The sequence below is a fragment of the Malania oleifera genome, chromosome 4 (assembly GCF_029873635.1).
Source record: "Malania oleifera isolate guangnan ecotype guangnan chromosome 4, ASM2987363v1, whole genome shotgun sequence".
Taxonomy (NCBI): domain Eukaryota; kingdom Viridiplantae; phylum Streptophyta; class Magnoliopsida; order Santalales; family Ximeniaceae; genus Malania; species Malania oleifera.
In genome coordinates, this window is record NC_080420.1 from 32115312 (window position 1) to 32131988 (window position 16677).

A 16677-nucleotide genomic window follows, 5' to 3' on the forward strand; every position below is an offset into this window, starting at 1 on the left:
TATTATTATTATTATTATTATTATTATTATTATTATTTGGACCATTAACCTAGTATAGATGATAGTAATCCAAATACTAGACAAGATAACAATCATACTCAATCGAATTCACTCTCATAGGTCTTTAATTATCAAAATAAATGCACCCTAAGAACACGTAAATTTTGGTGGCTGAGTTAAGATAGATTATGTTAAGCAACTTGGATGATAATTTATGCTTGATACCACACATAATATGAGTAATTAGTTGAGATAAGGGACCTTACCTCATTTGCTTATATTGTTTTAACTATGGTCAGACCCATAACCAACCAATAGTAGTTAAGCAATCTCGGTAAAAATAAATAAAATAAAATAAATGTCATTTTTTTATCCTATCCTTTACTCTTGTATTTGTGAGAGGCTTTTAATTAAAATTTATATAGATTTAAACAAAATATAATATAAAATTTTATATGTTTTTATGTAAATCGACATATATATATATATATATATATATATATACAAATTTACGATTTAAAATCTGTACTCCTAGACACAATATAAGAGTATTTCAGTCTTGAGTTAGTTCAAGCTCCGACCCAAATAGAGCATAGACAGGTAAAATCTTATGTGAATTTGTAAGAACTATCTTACAAAGTTAAATACTCTTAGGGAAGGAATAATAAGGATGAAAAGAACCCTTGAAGATCAGAATGAAAAAAATAAAATAAAAAATATTAGCATGTTCTTTACAGATAAAAATAAATAAAAGAACTAATTTCAGTGGTGCATAATGGCAACTTAAGCAAGTTTGTTATTAGATATTTTTTTATTGGACCCACAATTTACAGGAGAGAGAGAGAGAGAGAGAGAGAGAGAGAGAGAGAGAGAGAGGGTTTTGCTTTTTGAAGAGGTGGAGGGGTGAGTTCTGCTTTTAATTAGAGTGCTGGCTCCTGGCTGGGCTGTCTGTTGACTGTTCAGAGAGGGAGTGGGGACTTTTAGAGTTTTAGAATCAATAAAGTAAAACACCTCCCAGCTAATATAAATTAATCACAAAAAAAAAAAAAACAGAATGTGATGAATTATTACCCAACAAAGATCTCACGAGCAGGAGCCAACCCCTATCTATCATAACATCACCAATCACGATCCCCCTTTTTCTCGAGATTCTTACCCTTCCCACTTCAGAAAAAAAAAAAAAAAAAAATCAGATCATTAAATGGCTAAACCCAGAGAATGTTGGATTCCCAGAGGACACTGTTAATTAGAGAAACCCAAAGCAATTCCAACGTTCATTCTCTCTCTCTCTCTCTAGATAACTGACTGCAAAATTGTCTGACCCACAAGCACTCTTTCACTAGAATCTCTTAATCTCGAATGTTAATAGTGCCAAACAGTAAAGATATCACTCTGCTTGTTTTTTCCTCTGTTTATAAGAATCATGGGAACCAAAGCTGAAAATTCTAATCCCCCACCCCCTCCCCCTTTCACAATAGCATGATTGGAGGAATTTCTCTTTTTTTTCCCCCATCTTTTGAATTTATCAAGATTTGGTTAACGTGGGTTTTCTTTTATATATTCTCTTCTTTACTTTGCTGAAGCAGTGGCAGGCAGGCATGTTAGTCTCCTCAGCAGTCCTCAGTACCAGATCCCACTGTCTTTGCCTCTTGGTTCTGACACAAGGTGTGAGCGAGTGAGTGAGTGAATTTGTCAAGAGTCTATTTCCAGTATGAGAAGCAGGACCAGCTCTCTCCGTGCTCACCTTCTGATGTCAAGCTTCCTATTTTGATCACAAACCCACTTGCAGATTAGTTGTGCATGTTGAATCCTTCAACCCTTTTTCACCATCTCCTCCAATCCTATCTCCTTTATAGTTGAAAGCTTGTTTGGCATCTGGGAAAGTGGTTTTAGGCCTCACATGCTAATGGCAATGGGAAGAGAGCAAGTTGTTCTCTGTTTTTTGGCGTTGTTCTGCTCGTGGACTCCAACCAGTGGCTTGCTTTCTCCCAAAGGAGTGAACTTTGAAGGTAATTATATATATATGGGTATGTTTTAGTTCAGAAAAGCAGAACATATATGGAGTTTAATGTGGATTAATCTGTTTTGCTTCTTCCAAATTGTGTATATGCAGTGCAAGCTTTGATTAGCATTAAAGAGTCACTGGTGGATCCTCATGGGGTTCTTGGGAACTGGGATGGCAGTGCTGTTGATCCATGTAGCTGGACCATGGTCACTTGTTCACCTGATAGTCTAGTAATTGGCTTGTAAGTTCTACAGTTACCAAAAAACACATCCCTCTTTGTGATGTAATAAGGAATTTGACATGTTAAGGATATAGAAAAATTACTGAAAGAATGAAGAGTTTCTTTCTCATTCCTGCAGAGGCACTCCAAGCCAGAATTTGTCTGGCACACTTTCACCAAGTATTGGGAACTTGACAAATCTCCAGATTGTGTAAGCACCCACCCTTAATTGAAAAAAGTGTGTAATGAAGTTTCTTCATCCTCTGTTATTAATAGCAGATACTTTAATTTGCAGTCTCCTACAGAATAACAACATTTCTGGACCAATTCCCTCAGAGCTGGGGAAGCTCTCAAGGCTTCATACACTTGATCTTTCCACCAACTTCTTCACTGGTGAAATTCCCACTTCTCTGGCTGAGCTGAAAAGCCTTCAGTACCTGTAAGTAGTCCCCAAAAAAATGGAAATTATATGGATAAACTTGAACTTCCAGAAACATGGGATTTGTCCGTTACGAATCAGAATTTTTTAAATGTTATTTCTTTCATAATTTCATTCTGATAATATTTTTTTGGATTTGGAAAAGGAGGTTAAACAACAACAGTCTTTCTGGGGAAATTCCATCATCCTTGGCTAACATGACCCAGCTTGAATTTCTGTGAGTTTATTTCAACCATTTTCTTCTGTGATAAAAATATCAACGATCAAATGTATCTGAAAGGAGCGTGCTTTTCTGTTTTGTTTCTTGTTCCAGAGACATATCTTATAATAATTTGAGCCATCCCGTGCCACAGATTCTCGCTAAAACTTTCAAGTAGGTCACTCTTGACAATTTATTTTTCTCTTCTCGGCTCCTGTCATTTTGAAAATGACAAGATGTAACGCTTAACCTGTTGTTCATCTTTTTTCCCCTTTCCTTTTTCTATTCACACAGCATTGAAGGAAACCCTTCGATATGTGCAACTGGGGCTGCGGAGAACTGCTCTGAGATGACGCCAATGCCTCTTTCCTTCAACTTGAACAATACACAAAGTAACTACAGAATCCCACCTCTGTTCATGAAGCTGTGTTGTTTCTATTTCTAATTTTATCAGTCTCATCTCGTCTCCTAAGTTTTCATATTAACTTCAAGTTTGAGCTACTCTCTTTCATTACAGTTTAGTGCACATGATCCCAGGCTCCCAGCTATCCAACCATCCAACTCCCTTAATATTGCTTTCTGATTAAGCCTAACATGCAATTTTCTATGCTTTTCTAAGATCCTCTGCCCTCTGGGAGACCTAAAAGCCACAAAGTTGCATTAGCCTTCGGCTCAAGTCTCGGGTGCATCTGCCTGCTGACTCTTGGATTTGGGTTCCTTCTCTGGTGGAGGCAAAGGCACAACCAGCAGATATTCTTCGACGTTGGAGGTGAGTAAATTCATTAAGTTTAACTCAGACAAATAAAGCATCAACATTATGAAGTAGTTGACAATATGGAGACATCTAGTTAGTTTATCCTTAGTTTTATTAACACATTGTTGCTTCACAATTTCAGAACAAAGCCATGAAGAAGTTTGCCTGGGAAACCTGAAGAGGTTTCAATTCAGAGAACTTCAGATAGCAACGAACAACTTCTGCAGCAAGAACATACTTGGAAAGGGTGGTTTTGGGAATGTGTACAAGGGGCATCTCCAGGATGGGACTGTTGTAGCTGTAAAAAGGCTCAAAGATGGGAATGCCATCAGTGGGGAGATCCAATTTCAGACCGAAGTTGAGATGATCAGTCTAGCAGTTCATCGAAACCTTCTCCACCTCTATGGCTTCTGTATGACAACAACAGAGAGGCTTTTGGTTTATCCATACATGTCCAATGGCAGTGTAGCCTCCCGTCTCAAAGGTAAAAATGACATCAAAGATTGCTCTTCCATTTTCAGTGCACATGAAACAGAAAAATGCATTCTCATCCCTGACATTGTAGTCCTCACAATAGTACTTCTCCTTCCTTCCAGCCAAACCGGCACTGGATTGGGGTACGAGGAAAAGAATTGCCCTGGGAGCAGCAAGGGGCTTATTATACCTGCATGAGCAGTGTGATCCCAAGATAATTCACAGGGATGTGAAGGCAGCAAATATACTTCTTGATGACTACTGTGAGGCAGTAGTAGGAGATTTTGGACTGGCAAAGCTTTTGGACCACCAGGATTCACATGTCACAACAGCTGTTAGGGGCACCGTAGGGCATATAGCTCCTGAGTACTTATCAACCGGTCAATCCTCTGAGAAAACAGATGTTTTTGGGTTTGGAATCCTTCTTCTTGAACTAATAACTGGTCAGAGAGCTCTAGAGTTTGGGAAATCAGCAAACCAGAAAGGAGCTATGTTGGACTGGGTAAAGCAAAAGCCAGAAATGGATATTTTACTTGAATTTGTTTGGTAGAAATTAGGCTAAACATGTGCTCAATACTGACGGGTATGACTATTGTTGCAGGTGAAGAAAATTAATCAGGAAAAGAAGCTTGAGATGCTTGTGGACAAGGACCTGAAAAGCAACTATGACAGAATAGAGCTTGAGGAAATGGTTCAAGTGGCACTCTTATGTACCCAATACCTTCCAAGTCACAGACCGAAGATGTCTGAAGTTGTTCGAATGCTTGAAGGAGATGGCCTTGCAGAGAAATGGGAAGCTTCTCAGAGAGCTGAAGCAACAAGGTGCAAAGCCAGTGAATTCTCCTCTTCAGAGAGATACTCTGATCTTACTGACGACTCATCGTTGCTTGTCCAAGCCATGGAGCTCTCTGGACCCAGGTGATATCATTGTTCTACAATGCAAGTACAAAGAGAAGGAAGCTATGGATGGAATCTGAAAGCCAAAAAACAGTGCTGAGACGAGCTTGTTTTATAGCATAGTAGAGCACCATATTGGAGCTCTAAAGGAGTGTTAATTTCTTGACTGTACAGAAGCTGATTTGAGGAACTGACAGATTAGGTTGAGTGCTGCTGGCTGCATGTATGTCTTTTTGTTACATGCTTTTGAGGAGGTCTCCATCTGCGATCTCTAGCTTGTAACAGTAATAATGTTCCAAGGAATGAGTTTTTCTGGTCATTTCAAACTCCCAAGTCATAGAGAACAACTTCAGAGAAATTTACCAATAAGCATAACTTTGCTGTGTTCATTCTTTGAACTTCTGTAACTTCAATATACCATTCAAGGTTTGACATTGGCATTGTAGAACAAGCACCAAAGCTATATATAGAAAGATATAATAGCAAGAAATTCCCTTTACTAGAGCTTTCATAGGCATCCATCAATGTAGTATAAATGCTTCTGGTCCTGCACTGCAATCCTTACTGGACTTTACACTTAACAGCAATCCATCCAAAGAATATTTGGCCCATAGGGAACATATAACTTATCCCTCAATTTAAGAATAAGAAAATAAGGCAATCACTTCTTCCTTGATCATTTTTTAAGCATAAATGCCTTTCAAATTCTATACTGTAACAATGCTTTCATTGCCCAATATTTTTTTGCAATTGAAAAAATTGGTTGCCCACTTGCTCTTGGCCACATACCCTGCTAGTAAAAGGTTTACTACAATTACTTACCCTGTTATTGTGTTTCCAAATTGCAGTACAGACTCTGCAATGCGTTCACCAAGTAGCAGAAAAACATGCAAGGTTTGGTATATAAGAAAAGAATGAAATAAAATGATATTTCACTTTTATTTCTGCATGTTCGTCATTTATTTACTTTTATTCTATTCCACTTAATAAAGAGCATTTAAACTCAGCACAGGAATCTTGCCTGCAGAACAAAAAAAGACAGTAATTCAAGATAACATAGGCTAAGAGCCAAGATGCTTCAAGATGTGAACTAATATTGTTCCTTCCCCCAGGGCACATCTTCAGATTTAATCCTAGTATTACTACTAACTCAATAGGCAACTAAAATTTCAAGACAGCCTGCTTGAGATTTCATTGAGCTAGAACAGAAAAAAGTACTTCATACCCCACCATATCTGAAAAACACAAATGAATAATGGGTGCACCTCGCTTGAACAAAATGGATGAAATAACATCAAGTGGCCTTGTTAGATATTATGGATTCTTAATCATCATTCTTGATTTTGCAGTCAAAACTTACTATCACAATAATCGCACGTGGAAGCTAAAATTAACATCATGAAGGAATGAATATAATAATAAAAATAAACAAAAAAGTAAAAGTACACATTTATTTTAAAATTGAAGGGTGAAATCCTAGATTAGCTCCTATCGAGTGAAAAAAAATTTAGTCCCTATTCTAAGTGCCTAATCAACATAAATAATTCAAAAATAATATATAATTTTTATGTAACCAAAAATATCCGAGCCAAAATTGATTAATTGACTAGTCGAAGGGAGGAAGGACGTTTCTTTAATTTCTACCTCCAATTCATATGAACACCATTAAATTCTTTTAGATAACAAGGTTAATTAATAAAATTAATAAGTACAAGTTCTTAATTGTACAAACTAATATATAGGGACTAAAATAAATTTCAGTTATGAGTACAATGACAAACTTATTATTTCACTTCAATCTTGAATGAATAAAATTTCAGCTTGTGCTGAAGCCCGTCGGAATCTTAACAACTCTATTAACATATTCAATCTTCCATCCATAACATATACACAAGGTGTGATGCTCATTATTTCAAGCACTGGAGAATTTTCAAGCAAAAATTTGATGAATTCCATCTCATGAGGCACGCCAGACATATCTGTCATCTTGATAATTCGAAGATCTTTGAATGTGCAACCTGAAGACCATTCTTCCTCCCAGAAATACAAATCAGGGGCTTCTTTTGCAGCTAATGTGTTTGAGGAACCCTATTTACAACCAAATATTAACTTCAGGTTTGGCCATTCAGACAGGTTGTACCATAAGGTATACCAATAAACAATTAAATCCAAAAATTATTCGGAAAACAAATCTCCTTATGTTCATCATTACTCACCGAGATATGAAGTTCTCGTAAGCTAGGCGAGTTCATAATCAAGCGTAAAACCACCATGATCTCCTTCATATCTTCAAAACTCACTTGATATAATTCAACATTCTTTAGATTACTATATGTAATTGGAAGTCTTCCCTGATCATTACCTATACTCAAAAACTTGCAACAGAAAGAAACATAAGAATATGGTTAGGCCGTACAGAGCCAGAATTTCCCCTAGCTCATAACATGCATACATCAAAACGTAAAACTCAGTAAAGTTAAAATAAGCACAACGCAATTTTACCTTTGTGAAGTAGACATGCCCAATGAGCCTCTCAAGACAAGGTACACCACCAAGCAACTTGACAAAATTGCAGCTTGTCATTTGCTCAATGTGATCAAAATTGTCATCAGTCATATACATTACAACTGACAAAGTAACTAAGAGAGGTGTGTTTTCAAGACAGACATCTTTAAATTCACCTTCTAGACACAAGTATTTGAGATTTGGAGCGCGTATATTGAGGGCTAAGCTATCAAAGTACGACAAAGATAGACTCTCAAGGAGAGGGGAACCAGAAATAAGCGTTTCAATTCCATCAGGGCCAATCGAGACTTGATGAAGGTAGAGGCTCTTCAAGCACAAAAATCCTTTAAAAGTAGGAGGTGGATCCAATTCGCACCGAAACAACTCCAACCTAATCAATTTTCGACAAGAAAAAAGACAGGATGGTACCCTAAACCACTCACCTTCTCCCAGTTCAAGGATCAATTCTTCAAGACCGTTCCTTGAAAGGTAAAGAACCCATTGATCAATATCTGGACAACTTTGCAAGTGAGATGTTGTAAGTTGGAACTTGTGAATCGGTCCTTGATGAAGTAAGAGCGCCCGCGTGACGAAATGGATAAGGCTATTCTCAACATGTTCTCGGTTATTAGAAAGAGGCACGCATTGCTCATCAAACACAAGTTGTGTGAAAGTAGTCCATTTGTACCTCCATTCACTTGATAGGATGCTTGTCCTTACAGCATCCCTTATTGGCAGCCGCGAAAATATGTTCTCAATAATGCTTACAGGCAAATCACTCTTCGAGTCTGATTCCAGATCATAATCCATCTGTATATAGCAGCTACAATTGGTGTGATGTCTAGTGTCTTCTTTCAGCAAAGCAATGAAAACTCAAAACCTACCACCAATTTCCAGAAACAAGAAAAAACAAATCATATTTATTTGTTTGCTGTACTTCAAAGTATCAAACCACACAATCAACAGTAAATCTTAAGTAAATCCATGAAATTTCTCAAAGCGGTAGATATGGTTGCAAGAAAAATGTAGAAGTTGAAAGAACATGAAATTACAACTCTTACATTTTTAATTACCTCAAGCTCGTAAATTATAATTTAAAAAAAAAAAAAAAAAACTTGAGAACCCCAATTGTCAGCAGAGCCTGCAACCACTGCCTGACTTAGCAGCGATTAGCTTTTCCTTTCTCAACAACCAACACAAATTTTCTTCTGTTTTCTCGAAAACCAAGCAGGGTCGCTGAAAGTTTCTTACTCCCATCATGGAAGACCCAATCAACAGATGAGGGGCGCTTTTCCCTTCTCCAAAACTGAACCAACAACAAACATTTTCAGTTTTTCCCAAATCTTACTAGGTTTAGTAAAAATTTTAGTATTCCCATCCAGTAAAGGCAACCAACATCATCGCCGAGAAAATCCCATGCGACCCAAGAAGTGTTCGAGAAGGAGAAATCGAACCCTTCAACGCAAAATCAGATCTTGGAATAATCAAATAAAAAGACAGTTTTCAAGAAAAATAAATAAAAATTCGCAACAGATTTTTTTTTTTTTTTAAAAAAAAAAACCAAAACAGAAAACACATTAGATCGCAGAGGTAGAGAGTTACCAGAAAAGAGGATGTGAAGGGGTTCTGTATTGATCTTCTATTGTCGATCATCTGCTCTTGGGCTGCGAGCAGCGGACGGTGGACTGAGGAAGAAAGGTATTTTATTTTTATTTTATTTTTTGATTTTTAAGATTTTGGCGACCGTAAGAAAGGAAGGCAAGAAAAATGGGGAAATTAAGTACACAATAAAAGAGTCGGTTGGAGGGTCACCCATTGGTTGGAGTGCCCCTGCAAATTTTCCTCTTCATTGCCCAATGAGAAAATATGGTACGATAATTTAGAGTGAATTAGGTGGATTATTCCATGAATAAAGGGTGATTTATATCCTGCTTAATTTAGGTTAGAATGTTTTCAAAAATAAATATTTATTATAAAAAGTAATAAATTAAGTACTAGACCTAGCAAAGAGGATTGAGTCGAATTGTCTGTGGCGGATTATCGGGGTGAGAATATTACAATCTATATCTAATTCATTTAAGTTGCAGATTTATGATATTTCAGAACGGATAATTCATGACGGATGAGAGATAATCTGTCATTCTTATTTATAATATAAATTTTTTTACCATCCAATGAAAAATCTATTTTATAATATAATAAATAAAGTTATTTTTAAAATTATAATTTGGTAATATATTAAAATTTAATAACTAATTTCAAAAATTTTTTTTTTTTAATTTTTCAGAGCATGAATTTAGAGACTTATATTTTGATCACAAAAAGACTGAATATTTGAGCTTAAATTTGAATGTGGGCATATGAGGTAGACCTAGAGATGCATAAAGTAGTGCAAGAGTTGAGAGTGTGAGACTAGACCTTGGTCAATGGAGCTTATGCTAATTGATTTGATGTCTAATAAGCATGAGCATATCATATTATCAATAAATTTAAACATTAGTTGTCTATTGGTGGATATCCATCGGATAAAATTCTAACTCCACTAACCGACTCATTTAGAGGCGGATAAAAAAAGTTCAAACTGTATTCAACTCATTTAATGTGTGGATCGGTTATGAATCAATTTAAGCGGGACGAATCTGATTCAAATTAACAAATTTTTATCCATTTTACTAGGTCTAACTTGTATCATTAAATTGTGTTTAGTTTATATTTAATTAGATATTTATTTTTAAAAGTAAATTTTTGTTGATATCCAATTTTGATTACTTGTTTTGGTTGTCAATGTTCGGTGGCTTAAGAGAAAAATAAAGGAAAACAAACTGAACTATTACTTCCTTTACTTATCCTTTTTTTTTTTTTTTTATCAACTGGGTAAATATATTGATCGACTGAGAATATATACAACTACACTGGGCATTCCCAGGTCACCTTGTTACCACAATGACAATACAAGTCAAAAGTCCCGAAATACATCAAACCTAAGCATACCCAGGGGCCAAAGAACTGGCCAATCAATATAGCAATACTCAAAGATATCACAAGAACATCAATACATGCAATACAATATCAAGCTGAGAACATATCAAATTTATCAAAAATCGCCCTATAGATATGTCTTTGTATGACACTAATTAAATCTATAGGAGGTATTACATGATTATCAAATCTTTTCCTATTCTTAGAGTGCCAAATAAAATAAACAGTAGTAATCAAGCCAATTTTCTTCCCAATTGAGTGAACTTCATTGCCTTTTGCTTCTTTATGTAACCATTTCACTGTTGCCTTGATTGAAGTCATAGCCCTTTTAATTCCAATCCACTTTCTTATGCTACCCCACACTTCAGTCGAGTATTTACAGCCGAAGAAAAGGTGTTCAAGTGTCTCCATATCCCTTTTACAGAAGGTACATCTTAAGTCAATCTCTACTCCTTGTATCTTGTCACAAGTTGGGAGCTTTCCCTTCCACCCTAGCCATAAGCAAAAAGCATACTTCGAGGAAATTCCATTATACCAGATAGTTTTTATCCATGACATTTTTTGACTCTTCTCCCTATAGAAATCATAGAGTGTTTGCGAACCACTTCCCATTCTTTCCATATTTTCTATGGCTGCAGCCGCACTCCCAGAATTCAACACCAGCTGATCTTTGATTTCAACCAAACTTTTGAATAGGGGGGAGTCATCTTTTTTAGATACAGCATACCAGATTTCAACCTCCTTCAAGTAAAACTGATGGATCCATTTCATCCATAAACTATCCTTTTTAGCTTGAACATTCCACAACGCTTTAGTCAATAGTGCTTTGTTCCATGTCTTGAGGTAAACCACTCCCAAGCCACCTTCTTGTTTTGGCTTACAGATTTCCCTCCAAACAACCAAGGGCTTCCTCCTACCACCCCACAAGAATACTCGGCACAGCTTGATTACTTGGTTTAGAACATTCCCTGGAATTGGAAAAATGGCAAGCCAAAAACATTCTATCCCTTGGACAATTGAATTAATTATTTCTAATCTGCCAGCATAAGTCAAAGTGTGCCCAGGCCACCCTTTAAACAACCCAGCAATTCGATCAATCAAAGGCTTGTAATGGGCAGCATTCAGTTTAGATGACAGCAGTGGAACTCCTAGGTATCTGAAAGGAAATTCACCCTCTTTGAATCTTGTTTGATTTAAAATAATCTCCAAGTCTCGTGGCTTCATACCAACATGATAAAGGTTTGATTTCAAACAATTTTCTGAAAGACCAGAGCACTGAGAAAACTCCTTCAAGCAATCCATTAGATAATTTACTGAAACAGTATCTCCCTTAGAGAACAACATGAGATCATCGGCAAAGGCCAATTGTGTAATCTTTAGTTCATCACATTTGGGATGGAATTTAAATCTAAATTTACCCTCCAAGGATTTGAGTAGCCTTGATAGGTACTCCACACAAATAACAAAAAGTAGGGGTGATAAAGGATCACCCTGCTTAAGACCCTTCCTCCCCTTGAAAAATCCATTTAACCTCCCATTCAGTGATACAGAGAAGGAAGCAATCGAGACACACTCCATGATCCAAGTGATCATTTGAGCAGGAAAATTTAAATTCACCAACATATCCTTCGGGAAAGCCCACGAAACAGAGTCATAAGCCTTTTTCAGATCAATTTTCAGTAGGCATTGAGGGGATATTCTTTTCCTTTTGTATCCTTTTATCAGTTCCTGCACCAGATATATATTTTCCACCATATTTCTCCCTTTGACAAATGCTACTTGGGCTGGGTTTATCAGGTCTTCCAGGCATGGTTTAATTATACCAGATATCAATTTAGTAATAACTTTATACAGAACATTGCAGCAGGATATTGGTCGATAATCACTCACTGTACAAGCATGACTAGTCTTAGGGATTAAAACAATAGAAGTATGATTCATCTGTTTTAACAATTTGCCACTCTAGAAGAACTCCTTTACTACTAAACAGAATTCATGACCAATGGTATTCCAAGCCTTCTTATAGAAACTTGCAGAGTAACCATCATGACCTGGAGCTTTATCATTCCCAATACTGAACAAAGCCTCTTTTATCTCCTCCTTTGATATAGGTCTTAATATGTCATTCCTTCTTGTTTCATTCAACACAGCTCCCCTTTTTATCACCTGGGTATTTAAATTTGAACAACTCTCTTCAATACCCAGAAGTTGAGAGTAGAAAGTCACAAACTCAAATGGCACCTAATCATATGACTTTGTAAGCTCACCATTCTGTTTCATAACAGCATATATATGATTCCTGCATTTGTTCCTTCGCAACAGAGCATGGAACAAAGAAGAGTTCACATCACTATACCTCAAGAACTTACACTTAGCCACTTGGGATAAGAACATCCTGTTAGCATTCTCCAACCTTACTGCTACAACTTTCTTATTATACAATTCCTTTTGCAATTGGAGGCAAGTAGGATCATCATGTAACTTACTCTGAATTTCCAAGAGTTCATCACTTGCCTTCTTAGCTCAAACTGAGATATGGGAGAAGTGGCAAGCATTCAGGGATCTTAATGGCCTCTTCAAAGCTTGTAGTTTCCTAACAAAACAGAACTGTTTGCACCCATCATAGCTTCCCTGCCAAACTTCTTTAACTCTCTCCTGGAATTTGGGGTGGATTGTCCATATATTAAAGAACTTGAAAGGAAGTCTTCCCAACTCCAGTTCAGTAAACAAGGACACTAGAGAAACTAAGTGATCAGACAGACTACCAGGAAATTGGTAGTGGACCTGAGTATTCCAGTCATTCAAATACCAAGCCTGATTTACTCTGTCAAGTTTACACCACACTCTCCCATTAGACCAGGTAAGAAAACAACCTGAGGATTTCAAGTCAGTCAAGCCCACAACATTGAAACATTCACTAATGTCTTTCATATCGTACACTGACACAGGTACCCCATTTATTTTCTCCTCATTATTCAAAACACAGTTAAAATCTCCTAACAACATCCAAGGTCCAGTAAAGCTAAAACCAGTTTGGGTAATGTCCATCTATAATGGTCTTCTAGCAACTATTGTATTAAATCCATAGATGAAACTCATAAGGCATTCATTCGATGTTACCTGGCATTTAACCAAGCAGTGTATGGCTTGCTCACTTTTATGGCATACTTGCATCTTCACCTTTTGAGGATTCCAAAGAATTAGGATTCTTTCAGCCCCATGTAACTCAAAATTGTTGACTTGTTCCCACAAACTAAATTTCCTACTCATCATTTTTTCCAATCTTTCCATAGATAGTTTTGTTTCCAAAATCCCCATAATATCCAATTTATTTTTCCTAATGAGATCCTCGATCCCTTTTTGTTTAGGGGCATATTAAGGCCCCTTATATTACATACAGCCGTCTTCATTATGCATGATGGGGGCCAGGCCCCCTTTTTTTAGTTTGTTGAGTTGGACCACCTCCTTTTTTCCCATTTTTTCTGTGCTTAACAGCAATACTTCCTTCATTTTTGGCTCTATTAGTTTGACTTGGACAACCAGCTTTGGTACCACTACTAGCCTTTAAAGCACACACCACTTGCTGGTACTCAATCCGACATGGATCAGGATGGTATTCCACTTCTATATCATTGCCTCTAGTCCCAAGCTTAGAATCCCTTTGAAAATCTACAGGAGTACCAACAGATCCACCTCCCTACAGCCTAGCATTTCCCAAATCATCAGGAACCAAAGCATCAAAGCCAGTGTTCAGGACCCCCCCCCCCCCAGAGTAGCATTACAAGCCTCCCCAATCCTCTCCTTTATCAGAGAAGACTGAATGCTCACACAATCAACTTTAGGGAATAAATCACATACCCGATTCATTTTTCTATAACCCAACTGGACTGGCAAAGCCCTACAAATGGGATCAGATAAATACCCATCAAATGTGCCAGCCAAACATTCAGAAGTCCCTACCTTCTCTTTTCCTTTATCTCCCTTTACCTGTTTATTATTCAGATTATTAACATTCACGCATCCTGACCCTAGCATGTTGCTCTCCACTTCCTTTGGCTTTGCTGTTTCTACATTCCTTTTCTTAATTCCACAAAAATTAACTATGTGCCCAACATACTTACAGTGAGTATAAAACCTAGGCAGGTTCTCATATACAACCTTTTGCACCATTTCCTCATCATCAGGGAGGAATACCTTAACTGAATATATAATCTCCTTTGCAACATCCATCTCCTCAAGCACTCTGGCATAAAGATTCTGGCTTGCATCATAGTTAACTTATCAGCACATATCGGCTTACCTAGCTCAGAACATATCCTACCCAAGGCCATCGGATTCCACATCTCTATTGGTAGGTTCCTTAACTGAACCCAAACAGGTAAAGTGGACCTGTGCTCAGATCCAAATTGGAACATCTTAGGCATCTTTTTCATAAATAAAGTATTACCCTGTTAGCTTTACTGTGATCCCAAGAGGGGGGATGAATTGGTATTTTAAAATTTATCTCCTAGGTATTCCTCCTAATAGCAGTATGTTCACAACCCTATGGTCAATCTAGTGCAAGTAATAATACAAATATATCAGAATTGAAGTAAATCAGTTTAATTACTCACACACACACTAGAAAGCAATAAAGATAGTGTGACACGCAGATATGTTATCGAGGTTCGGCCAACTGCCTACGTCCCCGCCTTAGCTAACCAGCACAAGGATTATCACAATAACTTGCTCACTTAAACGGGTGGAGCGGCACCTATACAAACCAGGTCAAATTAACACAGGTCTGACCTCAACCTTAACCAGGTCAATTAGCACAGGGCTGACCTCAACCTTTACACCAATCCTTACCGGGCTGGATTATCACCCCCTCAGGCCACACCTGGAATCTCTCAGATATACAAACAAAAGGTACAATATAAGGGTGCTTTCACGTAAAGCAAATTTGTACCACAAATGCGCACAATCACAAACACCACAGATGATTTAATAATGTAAGCTCAGTGTGGTCTAGATAGTTCAAAGCTCAAATATATTTTCTATCAGTGTAGTACACACGTGAGAGTGTCAATAATAATTTGTGTATTTCAAAATATTCAATCAAACGTGTTTACACAAAATATCAAACAAGCCTAAAAAATGTCAATCAGTAGAATATCTCAATCCCATAAATATGTATACGCTTAGACTTGCAAAATATATATGATCTTTGTTTTTAGAAAAAATATATGAGTGAATAAATATTGCAACAAATATGTTTCACCTCAAAAACAAATATCTTCTCAAATGGTTTTCAAAATAAAGAGCAATAGATATTTGTAAATGATTTTGAAAATATTTCGCAACCAAAAACAAATGTGCGCTTCTCAAGATGTTGCAACGAATATGCAATCTTATAAGATCTAGTAAAGTCTTCTTAGAATGAACTTATCAACAAAGTCCCCTAAGAATCCTTTTAGGTTTGGCTCTTAACAAAATGAAACAATCTCAAGGCAAAGAAAGAGCAAACCTTTCAATCTAAACACTAAAAAACACTTACAGATGATTTAACAACTTTTGAAGGTAAGCTAGAGTGTATGTAGGGAAAGTATGAGCAATAGGAATCAAAAGAGAGTATTTTTGCTTGAGAGAGAAATTTTTAATCATTTTGCTAAATGATGCTTAATTCTCCCAAATGAAGAGTATATATAGACATACCAAAATATTTGACCGTTGGGGACCTATTAGGGATTGTTGAAAAAGTTTAATGACATTTTAACCAATTTAACCTTGTTTAAAAAATATTAACTGTGGTAAAAAATCAGGGCAACCCGAGAGGTCCGGTCAACTAAAAATGTTTTGGTCGACCAAGTCTCATATGGTTCGATCGACCAGGGGACTTTTGAACTGAGGGCTCGGTCGACCGGGAGAGGGCGATTTCTCGATTTTCTGAGGTTCGGTCGACTAGGCCATTTTGAACTGGCTGGTTCGGTCGACTAGACCGCTGGAAATTTTCTTGAGGACCCTCTGGTCGACCAGGTAGTTGGAGAACAAAAGTGCTCGGTCGACCATATGGTCAAAATGTTGACTAGGGAGGGTTTCGGTCAATCAAGTCTTTTTGAACTACCTGGTTCGGTTGACCAGGTGGTCAAACTTTTGACCTAGGGAGGTTTCAGTCGACCAGGTCAAAATGAACTGACTGTGCTGGTCGACCGAAAGTGCACCATGT

General features: G+C 37.1%; 2 protein-coding genes across 4 annotated transcripts; one reads left to right on the forward strand and one right to left on the reverse strand.

Annotated features, from left to right (window-relative positions):
• The first annotated feature begins 938 nt into the window (after positions 1-938).
• On the forward strand, positions 939-5307 carry LOC131153078 (protein NSP-INTERACTING KINASE 1). Its single transcript, XM_058105119.1, has 11 exons — positions 939-2009; positions 2114-2246; positions 2365-2436; positions 2521-2664; positions 2810-2881; positions 2978-3037; positions 3158-3255; positions 3483-3632; positions 3760-4101; positions 4214-4593; positions 4693-5307. Exons 1-11 carry the CDS (start codon positions 1901-1903, stop codon positions 5011-5013), a joined length of 1881 nt encoding a protein of 626 aa, XP_057961102.1. The 5' UTR covers positions 939-1900; the 3' UTR covers positions 5014-5307.
• Positions 5308-6661: 1354 nt separating this feature from the next.
• On the reverse strand, positions 6662-9388 carry LOC131153080 (F-box/FBD/LRR-repeat protein At1g13570). Of its 3 annotated transcripts, none has more exons than XM_058105121.1 (5): positions 9096-9388; positions 8567-8799; positions 7491-8373; positions 7205-7363; positions 6662-7076 (listed from the first exon to the last, which is right to left on the reverse strand). In XM_058105121.1, the coding sequence occupies exons 3-5, from the start codon at positions 8301-8303 to the stop codon at positions 6783-6785; spliced, it is 1266 nt and encodes a 421-aa protein (XP_057961104.1). In that variant the 5' UTR covers positions 8304-8373; positions 8567-8799; positions 9096-9388; the 3' UTR covers positions 6662-6782. The 3 variants fall into 3 exon arrangements, with proteins under 3 accessions (XP_057961104.1, XP_057961103.1, XP_057961105.1); XM_058105120.1 differs by having other exon boundaries at positions 8555-8799; positions 9096-9289; XM_058105122.1 differs by lacking the exon at positions 8567-8799.
• Between the last annotated feature and the right edge of the window lie 7289 nt (positions 9389-16677).